Source organism: Cottoperca gobio, chromosome 11 (genome assembly GCF_900634415.1).
Source record: "Cottoperca gobio chromosome 11, fCotGob3.1, whole genome shotgun sequence".
NCBI classification, from domain to species: domain Eukaryota; kingdom Metazoa; phylum Chordata; class Actinopteri; order Perciformes; family Bovichtidae; genus Cottoperca; species Cottoperca gobio.
In genome coordinates, this window is record NC_041365.1 from 749,632 (window position 1) to 762,500 (window position 12,869).

General features: G+C 42.3%; 1 protein-coding gene across 1 annotated transcript in view; it reads left to right on the forward strand.

The window, feature by feature from the left end:
• The first annotated feature begins 10,727 nt into the window (after positions 1-10,727).
• Positions 10,728-12,869, forward strand: part of kpna6 (karyopherin alpha 6 (importin alpha 7)) — a 10,937-nt gene continuing 8,795 nt past the window's right edge. The window contains exons 1-5 of the mRNA XM_029442771.1: positions 10,728-10,864; positions 11,651-11,787; positions 11,973-12,065; positions 12,233-12,332; positions 12,426-12,520. Coding sequence (XP_029298631.1) covers positions 10,816-10,864; positions 11,651-11,787; positions 11,973-12,065; positions 12,233-12,332; positions 12,426-12,520 — 474 coding nt within the window. The 5' untranslated portion in view covers positions 10,728-10,815. The remainder of the gene's footprint in view (positions 10,865-11,650; positions 11,788-11,972; positions 12,066-12,232; positions 12,333-12,425; positions 12,521-12,869) is intronic.

Consider the following 12,869-nt stretch of genomic DNA (forward strand, 5'->3'; position numbering starts at 1 on the left):
AGAAAAACATGTATTTCTTCAATTCAATGCAAAATACTTTATTCTTCCCTCAAGGGGAAATTCAAGGCAAGCTCACTTGCAAACACAAATACACATATACAGTTCATGTTTACACATAAAAACAATCTAAAAATACACATGTGACAAATCCGTTGGAAAGACAGACAACTTGTGGTTTCCCAGAGAGAAATACATCTTTAATTTAAGCTCATCTCCCCAACACTTCAGGAAAAGTACAGAAAATAAAGCCGACGTCTGTTGAGAGAGTTGTTTGCAGAGTGTTTTGACAGTGACAGGTAAAGACGGGGGAGCCCTTTCCAGAAAGAAATGTTTGAAAATGATTCCTAAAGGATGCATATTTTAAATTGATCTTAGTATTTCTGTTATAAACGTTGTGTCTTTAATTCAACTGTCAGAAATGTATTCCATTTATGTGTTATTTACTGCAATTATCTTGACAAGCCATTTATTTTTCCTACATCATGAGAACTTCACCTCTCATTCTCTTTACCTTTTTGTTTTACATTGTTTGAAATTATTGTTATTTCTCTCAGGCCTCAGGAGCAGAAGGGAAAGTGAGCTTGCTGTTTCTTTGATTTGTCCTGAGAACATTGTGCTGCAGTGGCTTCATGCTGCTAAACAATGTGCTACCTATCACACTGTGCCAGCTGTAGCCATATATAACAGCAATGTATAATTAGAAATACCATTGTCAAGACCGTTATGATGCATAATTTCGTCAACGTCTCCAGGAGTTCAACAGCGTTATGATCTGACCGCTATACTGTTGACCCATCTGGATCAATTAAGTGTCTTTTCTTGTGTCCGTGTTCTTTAGACCGCAGCTACGTTCGACACTTGCTTTGAAGGCAATTGTCGAGAAACATTTCAAGGCAATGAAGTGAAATGCTACAATGACCAAGTGCCAGAGGAAGAAAGCAACAATGGAGAGCAGTCCAATGACTAATGCTGGAAACTGTATTCCTGTATTGTGTGTTGAGGCGGAAAGTGATGGTGTGGGTTACATGCCAACCGTGTCTGATGTATAATTCAAACTGATTATGTGTTTTTCATATGCGTTAGATTGCCTGTCTGCTCTAAGAATAAATAACATTATCATTTCACTTGAACAAGACATGCCGTTCCCCCTTCCCCATGGTTGTCTGCACAATTTAATGTTTTGTACCTTAACCTGCCCGACTAAAGAGCTCCTGTCGGATCAGAGCCGTGCCGTGCTTCCCCCTCCTGTTGTAAGCCAAGCGTGTAGAGGTCGGTGTTCGCATCCCGTCACAAACCTGCAATTAATGTTTTGAGGTGTTTAATTAACCGTAACCACAATCTCTTCCCAACAGAAAATAAATTGCTCCATCATGCATATCTGCTCCGTAAATCACTTGACCTGTGTTCTCGTTTGAGGAAAAAAAGATGTTATATTCTTACCGAGTGCCGCTCCTGTATCTGTATGTGTCGACGGAGGCCATGTTTCGACACAGCCAATAAAATGTCAGCGTTGTCTCAACTTTGCGACAGCTCCGATTTGCTCCTCTCACTGGCTTCTTCGCCATGGCAACGGCGGCCGAGGCTCATGGGTATTGTAATCTTTAGAGCCATCCTTCATGCCAAAAATGAGAAAACATGATTTCTCAGAGATATTGTTAAAATGATATTAAAGTGATGATTACAACATAAACATACCTACATTGTTACCTCATCCAGAGGAGTCTCGGGTTCTGTAACATCCCAGATATCGTTTTCTAGAAGAAGAATACAGAATGGACGCCAAATAGGGCCTAATAATTTGAACAAAGAACATTGAGTCTGAGAGAAGACATCTCTTCATCCTCTCTGCAGTCCTACCAGCCCAACATACATCCACATCTGTGTGTGCAGATAACCTCAGCAGTCCAGCTGTAAATGCCTTTTCTCTGACCCTACCTTACCCCCGCCTTCCCCGAAACACATTCTTTTCTTCAGCTGCACAACAGATTAGTTCAGGAAAGTACGTCGACCTAACTTCTGATGACTTCAGCTTCAGTGCTCACTGACTGTCAGCATTGACTCCCTCAATGTAACGACGCCACTGATTCCTAACAACCTTGCAGTAACTCCTCATCGCTGACTTTTTCTGCTTGAGTTCTGCATCATTTGACCTTGCAGACTGTGTCGTAGCTCATGCGTCTACACACACCGCCGTGTTGGCCCATGCCTCACAATGCCATATGGCGGTAAATGATCAAAGATCCTGTATTTGACTTTGAGATTTCTCCAGAGGAAAGCGGCGCTGCATCGGAGAGGAATTCACATTAAAAAGTCTCCAGCTGAATCTAATTGCTCCCCGGCTCCCCTCATTTCTTTAAGATGGAGCTCCTGCCATGCTGTGCGTGTGTGTGTGTGTGTGTGGGGATGTGTGCGAGTGCAGAAAAATGGAATTTAAAGGGGGGGTGGGGGCCTGAAGCCCTGAAGAATATTGGCCCTATGGTATGGTGGATATTACATCCCTTAATAAAAGGCGGATGCCACCGGCATAGAGGGGCTGGGCAGGAAGACAGGAAAATATTCTTCACTTCTAAGATGACTTTGTCTGCTGTCATATGGATAGAAGAAAAATGAAATAAAGCTGACGACAACATCAGACAAAGGACTGAAGTCTCTGATGGTAAAATTATTAATTAATTGATTATGGAACCAACCAAAGATAAGACAGTGAGTTTCTAAAAAGAACTGCTGTTATTTATCCCACCAAGGGGCATCTCACAGATGATTGTCACTCATAACAAGTTGAGATAATGTATTCAATAAACTTGCAAATGAAATAGTGTCGGCCGCTACTAATTGCAAACTTTGGACAAAGTGGTCTTCTTTCTTTTCTTGTTTTGCATTGACACAGACATTATTCCAAACCAGAACATCTGAGGCGAAATGTTTTCATGTGCAGGAAGATTCATTTTCTCCACGAGAAACACAAAACCACTTCAGCGTGCAGATATGTGCCGGCGTTATAGGAGTTTGATGAGTTTTACAAATCAAATGTCTTTCATCTGTGTTTCTCTTTTATCAAAAAAAAAAGGTATTTTTGTAGCGAAGACAGTTTAGCTGGAAAATTACAGCAAAGTTATATTTTCGGTTTGAACCTTTGGGAGGTTGTGTTTCCTCAAACAGCGAGCAGGAAATGATCAATGGATGTTTGATCTGACGTTGGCATTTGTGGTTAAATTTATCTTTGCGAGGAGCAGGACTGCCGTGCAAGTTGGTACAGAGGAATAAACCTGATGCCTTTGGTGATTAGGGTTAGACCAAGACGTTGACATTTGTGGTTATGAATGTGTCTATTGATAAAGACATTCATGTTCTCCTCAGGATTAACGTAAGAGATTTGGTCAACTTTTCATCTTTCATCTCCAAAGCTTTTGGTTATATGAGCAAATACCTGCACAACTAATCACATTCCCATCAGCCTCAGCTGTACTTTGTATTTTTCTTTCTTTTAAATGCATGTAAAGCCCTTTGAAATTGCTTTAAGTGTATGAATTTGTGAACTTGCTAAACATCTATACACGCCTCGTCCTATTTCACCCTCGCAACGAAAGGCTGAGCTTCTAATACATTCATTAACTTTATAATAACTATACACGAGTTGTCACAATGATTGAATACTTTATGCATTTTCCGCGTTGGGACAAAAGAGACCTGCGTGTGTGAAGAGATAAATCTTTGAATCTAGGAAACGCCTGCTCCCATTCTTTTGTCGCCGCTGCATAATTATTAGATAATCAGATTTTGAGAAATGGTTCCAAATATCTGAAATATGTTACAACAATGTTTTTCTTGCGGCAATAAAAACCTATTATTAAGAATTTAATGGGCCTGAACTGCAGGTAACAAATGTTGGCTTGATACACAAACAGACGCACACACACACACACACACACACACACACACACACACACACACACACACATGCTGCAGATGAAAGAAGAAACACTGATGAGGATCCTGTGTGTGGAGCCTGCCAAGTGCTCACCCATAATTAGGTGGTGATGTAGAGGCTTTTGTTCTCTCTGATTAATTATCAGCAGCTTTCAGAGTATAAGGAAACAGCCAATTAACTTTAACCAGGTTCTCATTCAATTACTCAGATGCTACATGCGAAAGGTCGGCAGAGGTTGGGTTTGGTTTGGTCGGAGTCTAAAGTAGAGAAGAAGACAGGCACGTTTCCAGGCCTGTGAAACAGCGCGGAGGCAATTTGCTAATCCACTTATCATCACGCCGTTCTGTTTTTCCCATTTCCCCCTCAATCTGCCTGTTAAATCAATAATAAAGCTCTTGGAAAAACAAGCAAAGGCAGCGTGGCGTTATGCACAGTACAGAAATACATCCAGTTAAGTGACACGCTGTCAGAGAAGATTCAGGCCTCGTTTTTTTTTAAGTTAACTTAAAAGCGATTTGTCTGCCTCCAACTAAATTGTTTTTCTGTGGCCATCAATTCCACATGTCCGACTCTTTTGAAAACAACAATTAATGCTGTAGAGAAAAAGCAAGAACTCCAAGTGAGAAGACTTAATTTTATTCAGTTAATTTTGTGTCCTGTCAGAAACTATTACGCTGCAGAAACCTGATTGACTCGTCGGTTTCAGCTGCGCAGTTAATTAGATAGATTTACTGGAGGAAGGTGATTGTGGCGGACCAAGAGGATCAGACTGCTGTCAGGGTCAGCGGTGGTGTTATTTACAGAGAAATACGTGTGCGTTCGCATGTCTGCGAGTGTGTGTGCGTGGCAGCATAGTGCACCGGGCCCCTCATTACCTCCTCTCTCCAATCACAGAGTGGATTTATGAGCGCCGCAGGGAGGCTGTGAAAGCCCCATAGTGAGGTAGTTAGGTGCTCAAGTACATCCACAGCCATACACATCACCTTTATGGTCACTCCTGTCCCATTCGTGCATCAGAGCCGGTCAGAGTGTGTCTCAAAATGCTCCAGAGCAAACATCAAACGGCTTTAATTAAAGTATCCCAGCCGGAGTCAGAGCTGAATAATTTGAAGACTATTTTTATTTCTGTGTTACATTTTCTGCAGAGGAAGCATGACAAGAAGTTGAGTTGAGAGCGCTGGTATTACAGGGATTGCACGCGGCAGCAGAGCTGAATGTGTTGTATTGTAAATAGAAAAGGAATAGACTTGCTGGAATCTCCCTCGATAGTCAAGGACTTTAAAGCCCTTTGCTGCTGTGTGTTACTTGTGGAAAGTCTAAAAATAAAGATGCAAACGTCCTCCAATACCAATAGCAAGGCCTATCGCAGGTAAATAAAAGCACTTTGAGTTAATAGGCCTTATTGAGCCGCTTCGATTGTGCTGAAATTAGCTTGTAGTGTTTATTGGGTCGAGAGGGGAAGTCCTCGCAAGCCACGTGTTCATCAATTACAGTGTGTACAATGACTGTGCCATATTGATCCCTTTGCTTCATCTACTCTGCTGGCATCCCTAAGTGTTTTCTGATGAAAAGACCTGCGCCAACCAGCAATCAAGTGCTGCACAAAGACTGCGATGCACAGGACGCTGGGTGCCCCCCCCCCCGGGGTCTGCATCGGATCGGTACTCGGTCTTCCTAGATCCCCTCAACCCTGAGTTATTGGGATTTGTATTGCAAGAGTAAAAGTGGGCTTTTACGTCCCCAGTGTGTGCACCTGCTTGAGATCCCTACATTCTTCACACATTTCCACCAGGATGGAGCTGAACAGGACACATTTACATAAAGTCAGTGGTGGAAGAAGAATTCAGATTCTTTACTTAAGCAAAAGTAGCAACAGCATACTGTAAAAGTATTATCACAACAATCTACATAAACTATAGTACACATTACCAGTGACATGCATTGTATTATTGGATTATTGTTACTGATGCTTTCAATCGTAAGTAGTTGGAGTTGGTGCACTCAGCGTGAACAGTGATGGAAGTAGTTGCGTACAACGAAAAAGAGAGAAAGAGTTTTTTTAATTGAATGTAATGGGCAAAGGCGCTGTCTGAACAGAGGAGTTTTCAGTCTGCGAGGGGAGATGTCTAGAGTTTCTTGCTGCCAATGCCAACGGCCAGGACAGCAAGCAGTAGGTGTGCCTCCTCTTGTAGTAAGGGCAGGCACACCTATGGTCGACGGGCTGGTTGTTCGGTGTGACTACGTCCTGGATGAAGGAGGGGCCGGAGCCTTTTCACAGCACGGTAGGCAATGTCTTGAATCGCATTCGAGCTATCTGTAGCCAGTGCAAGGCGCTGAAGTGTGGCAGAACTTCGGTAGGTTGAAGACCAGCCGGGCTGCTCTATTCCAGATGAGGGTTCTCAATAGTAATGCATTGGTTCCTCAGCCTTGTCTTATTCTTGTCTAATCCACACACCTTGCCAATTGCTCTGTGCCTGATTAGATTGTAGTTCAAGAAAGAATATAACACCAGGACACTTCAGTTAAAGTAAGATCCCATGCAGCTCTGGTCTTCTCGAATGAAAAGTAGTTGCCATATTGGCTCAATGACAATGTCATTTGTAGTTTCTGCTTTCAATCCGCACGCGGCTTCAGATTTGTCTCTCTGGGTCTTTTATCCCGTGAGGTGAAAATTAAACATTAGTATTCAAATGGTTCCCACAAATCTCCCTCTCACACGTAAGGAATGATCGAATGATCCACAAGAATATTCTAAAATCACCTACTCAGCATTTTACTTATCGGCCCTGCCACCTGGTAGATGTCAGAAAGCGAGACAGAGACAGAGTACACCCCAGTCGTCAGATAGAAAAGTAAGGAATGGACAGCGATGAATGGATTTTCAACACTATAATATGAAGACATATCTTCTCTTTTCCATTCACGCCCCACATGCACTGACACACTGCACTCACCGCACATTATCTTCCCCATGGCGTTATCTCTTTCACCCTTTATTACTCTCGCACAAAGTGTTCAGCACCGAGCCTTGCAGATGTTCTCCCTCCTACAGGCAGGCCGACCGCATTCTCACATTTCAGCAAACTAGCCTTATAATCATATTTAGTGTAATTTAATTAAGGAGAAATTTAAACTGGGTATATTTGTGCAATTAAATAAGAACAATCAAAGCTAAACTGCCTTTGACACTTCATAATTGAGTTTTTACTCTGAAAACATGCTCCTTGATGTTGTTAGCCTCTTTATGTGGTACATTTGGTTTTTGTCTGGGAAGAGTAAATGTGCAAGATATCCACCTGCAGAGATCTGAGTCCTGCTTGATGTTTTATCATGGATGTACTGCCAGGAGCATGATGCAAAACAGGGCAGATATTTGCCTATGAAATCTCTCTGCTGGATAAACTACAGTCTCCCTACAAATGAAAAGGATTTATTTTGACAGCCAGAAAAGCATTCAGCATTCAGAGATGTGTATATCTGTAGATAAAGCTCTTTTGAATGCTGCACAATCCGGACAAAAGGTGGCCAAAAAAAGCTTCTGCAGAAGAAATCTAATTAACAAATGATGCATTGTATTTTCAGAAACAACGAACGAAAAACAAAATTTGATGAAATTGCAATTGAGCAACATGCAGTTGTTGCTCTCATCGTGCTGTAGCAGCGTCGTTGAAAATGCAGTGCGGTTTTTCAATATCGCTGACTCAGCATGGACGGGCAGTGGCCACTAATGAGGTCGGCAGGAGAGGTCTTCCTGTTTGGATCTTTTTCTCTTTTTAATCTACAGCAGTCTGGATGTAGGCATTGATTGCAATGTTTATTATATCTACATTAGGAGCTGATGGTGAGTGGGAGGCTCAGCAGAAGTGACCGAGTGACCTGTCTACTTTACTCTAGTTTAAAACCCTTCGGTTGTATGCCTTGCTCGGCTCTTATGATTCCATTACAGAGGCAGTCTCTTCTCTGTGGCATTGACTAATGGATAGCCTTTGCTTCCCTGCAAAGTGGAGGCTGCCGTATGATGTGCTTCAGCAGGCCTAGAAATGAGAAAGGTAAAGAACTCAAAAAGGAGGATCCTGTGAAATCAGATTGGATGAGCCCTGGCTACAGCCCTGCGGACTAGATCTGTGCTCCTGTGTGTTTGTTATTTGATAGCAGTGGAGAGCTGCTATCCAGCAAGAAGTGTCTTTTGATTCATCACTGCACCAGCACACCTGCTGAAGGCTGTGAATTCTCATAGCTCGGCCGTGTGAAGCTCAGTCCGGAGCCGGTGGGTGCTCTGTGAGAGCATGAATCTATGAACAATATTGGTTCTTGTCTGTTAAGAAATTGTAATCATGGAAACGTATCTCCTTTGTGCTACAGTTGACTTGACCTCCCACATCTTTTCTAATAGCCAGCCTGGTGGCAGTGAATGCCCCATTGCTTCCATTTTATTTGTTCAACATTGCCCCCTAAAGTTTCTTCTGGTGTACCTCCCGAGGCCCATGTCAGAGGACAAAATATTGTGCAGTAATTTAACACTACCTGCTCCCAGCAATTTGACCACAGATGCACCTCACCTGTATTACTCTGTCACATTCACTTTAAGAAAAAACACTGGGGAAGCATGACTGTTCCAGCATTTCAAAACCGGAGGGAGATATCCAACACCGAGAGATATCTGAACCATGCCAGAGGATATGCTAAATGAGGAGATTAGTGAGAGGCAGTGGCTTTGAAAGTACTATAATGTAAAATCCTGTGTCCCCCTTGCCATCCCCTAATAACTGGTACTATACCATATTAATGTTGAGAGCATGAATGAACTGTTCAGCTTAGCGTAACGTATCCGACAATTAAATAAATCCAGTCCTGAATTGATTATGAATACATGTGTTTGGTCGCCTATTGTATGGGGGCTATCTTGTGTCCTTTACTGAAGGTGGCTGGTAATGTGAGGAGAGAGTGTTTTGTGAGACTGGTGCGTCCTCTGGTGGCAGGAAGTTGTCGTTGGCGTTATATTTTGACGTTTCCGTCTCCGGCAGACATATTGCTTACAGGAGCAAATTCTCGAAAACTAGAAGAGAGAAAGGATTTAACATTGATTTACATCTTCAAGACTTGATACACTCGAACGACATAGGAGATAATGGGTAAGCTATTAGGCAAATTGAGGGTATATATTATACGTTCAGAGGCTAAAAGATTGGGCTGTGTCATCGGGAGTAATGATTATAAAATGCTCCTGTCACTGTTGTTTAGCTAACTAGTTGGCTAACTCATTAGCTAGGTAGCTAACTCCAGTTTAAGATGCTACGTAGTAACGTTAGCGCCAGACGAGCTGCTATTTTACGCTATTTCACTTGCTGTATATTAACCTGTAACCAAACGGTCTAGTCTTACGACAGTGTTTCATCTTTAATTATATGTAATACAAGGTGCTAACGTAATTCCAACCCGAGAAAACAGCCAGTGCCATTTGTTAGCTAACTTAAGGAAACTTGGCTAATAGCTAACACATTTAGCACCGCGCTGTATAGCCTTGTCTTAGTGGGAAGACACATGTAGCATATAACTTAACCTAGGTTTGAATTTGTTATTAAATTTGTCCAGATATTTGCTTGCTTATAGGTGATTTCTAAGTAACATTCGCCAGTGTCTCCGGCTCCCGTGTTTCTTTACATTACAGGTGTTGCTAGCGGTAATGTTAGCAAGCTGATCAGCTAATGCTACTTAGTGGACATTTCAAACGTGATGTAGCGTTAGCTTTGTGTTTGCTTCTATTTGGTGGGCAAATAGATTGTAATTTGCAAATAGACTTCAAACGACTCAGAAAAGATTATACACCATCACCCACAAGATGACACAATTTAATAATCGTATTACTTAGTCAAAGATTTCTGTGCGTAGCGGCTAACGTTAGCTTAGCTATGATAGCTCTCATCCAGCCTTGTGCCATGTTGCACTGTTACATTCGTGTTTATATCATTATATTACATTCCTTGTTCTTCTTTTGAAGAGTTTGACAATAAAATGAAAATCAGTTAGCTTGTAAATGTCATATGAAAGGAAAACATGGAACATTTTTGACAGATTACGAACATCGGTGAGCAATAGTTTTGGCATATCCGACAGAGCACTGTACAGTAGCAGCGTGTACATGTGACACCAGGGGTCCCCATGTTTTCCAGACTATTCCCCGACTGGATTGTTCTTGTTCCCCCCCCGTCAATATTTTTCAATGTACAGTGACCTTACTGTTAACGTGTATATCTATAAATACGAATGAAAGAGGGGCAAGGACTTTAATATATTTCACTTGTTCCAAACCTTCCTACTTCATTGTACATGTCAAATGGAAATATTATACACAAAACAACAAGCTGGACCCAAACATCTTATCATAAATCATTATATTATTGTATTATTGTAAGCAGCAGGAGTCGCTTCCTCCCTTTTTTTTAGGTTCCTCCCTTTTTAGGTTATTTAGTTTTATATTGGAACATTGTCCTCTTGGTGCTTGCTCCAAGGCAGGATGTTGTGCTTCACTTGGTGAGACTACATTAAAGGGTCAGGTTGGATCACCAAAAACACATACAAGAATATGCTGTATGCTATATGTCGATAGTTTTGATTTGAAGCGGTTTTGATTTATTACTACTCTACAACAGAGGGTTTCTATTCCACAGCTTTGGGTTAGTTGCAGAAAACTCAACATCAGCTAACCCAAAACCTCTGCAAATAAAAAGAGAATCTATCGGCGTGGCATGATATCACTAGGTGTAAGTAGGAACATGATTATTGCCTGATTTGAGTCAACAGACACTTAAACACCTCACCATTCTGCTCTCTTTCCTCTAGAGACTCCTTGCTGTAGTTAGGGTCTCCTCTGAAATGCCAATGCAGACATGTCCTCTGCAGGGCTATTTTTGTGCCATCCAGCCAAAACAGCAAACAGTCAGTGCCGCTCACATGCTGCAGCTAATCTAACAAACACAGTACAGACATTTGAGCATCCAGCCACAACTTGTGCTCGTGTGTCGTCCTCGCCTGTGGCTTTACCATCTGGGCAAATTACACACATGCATAAGCTTTTGATGAGGCTGATTGTGCTAATGCCCTCAAACCATTCCATGACCTCAATTTGTGCCACTTGTTCCGATGTTTAACCTCGGAAACCCCTGCTGCTGCAATAAAGGGGCTTTTGGCACAGAAGGTTGGCACTACCTTGCGTTGGTGGCAGGTTTCAATGTTGTCTCTACCTCTCTTTCGCTCCCCTGTAGCCCTGGGTGACTCAGGGATCTGCCCAGTGCCCTTTTCTGGTGGCATGACTGCACTAATGCTTAGAATGGGCAGTTTGTCCTGTGTGGGCATCACTTTATGCTAACTCTGCGATTTAACTCTACTGAATAAATACGTTTGTTCTGCCCTACAGCCAGTGGTTGATGAATAGCTTAGCTGTGTGTGCGTGTGTGTGTGTATTTTTAGGCTGTTTCTTTTAGCTTGTTTTATACAAGGCCTTTTTATATATAGTCCTGTGTACATGCAGTAACATCATCATGACCTATTATGACACTCACTTGGAAAAAAAACGCAAACTTTTCCTGTCACATGTTCACTTACTCTTCCCTACTCATAATGTACTCGCTAAGCTCAACTTGGATGAAGCCAAAATGGTGCACAACTTTGTTTGTTCTTTTTGTGTCCTAATCGTGATGTCTACCTGTGTCTGTGGACCATCAGAGCCGTCAGCCAGTCCGGCCAAAGATAACAACTACAGGATGAACCGCTACAAGAACAAAGCTCTGAACCCGGAGGAGATGAGGCGCAGGAGAGAGGAGGAGGGCATCCAACTCAGGAAACAGAAACGAGAACAACAGGTATGACACAATATAGGGTTTTATCTTAGGTCACCATAGAAAACACTCAAACTAAGTTGATTGTGGTGAACTTCACATTTTGGAATATCTTTACATGTGTGACCTTGAAAAAGCTGTCGCTCGCTCTCCTGGTGAAGTGTAAAATAGAGCCTGGTCTCTGGTCTCTGAAAATCTTTTAATCGCAGCTTTTCAAGAGGAGGAACGTGGACGTTCTCAATGAAGAGGAAGCCATGTTCGAGAGTCCACTGGTGGACTCCTACCTCAGCTCTCCAGTTACAGTGAGTGTCTATTTTCCTGCTAGCACTCGCACAACATAGACAAAGAGAGGCTTACACAGGACTTTGTTGTTGTTATTGTTGCCTCTTTCCAGCCTGCGGGTTGAGAATAGTGGAGTCTGTGCTGAGTGGATCAAGTGTTGAGAGGCCTTGTGCATGTATTGTTCCAGGAAGGAGTCATTACCAGAGACATGGTTGAGATGCTTTTCTCGGAGGACCCGGAGCTTCAGCTCACCACAACACAAAAGTTCAGAAAACTACTTTCCAAAGGTAAATCGTGTGTACTTAACAGTGACTGTACACAACTATTATCATGTCATGTCAAAAAGTACTCGCATCCAGTTTGACCTCCGTTCATTTCAGAGCCCAACCCACCAATTGATGAAGTTATAAACACGGCCGGAGTAGTGGAGAAGTTTGTGGAGTTCTTGAAGAAGAGTGTCAACTGCACACTACAGGTCAGTTTGTACAAAGTCGCTCGCACAGTTCAGACCCCACTCTGTGCATGAAACGTGTACATTTAATATCTGTAAAGTGACACATGCCCGTAAACCCGTGTCACCTGGCATAGTGGCTGGTAATGCTGTCAAACAACAGGACATGCATTCCATTCAGGTACATCAACAAACTGTTAGTTTGTGGCTGCAAGCCTCTGTATCTGTATCTGATGATGAGCAAGTCAAAGTAGTAGTTCTGCTTTAAACAACTTCCTGACTCTCCTACATTTTTGCCCGAAAAGTACAATGACCTGAAATGGGAATGATCATTTGTTGAGGTCACCCAATGTTCCAAAAGTGTTTAATAGAA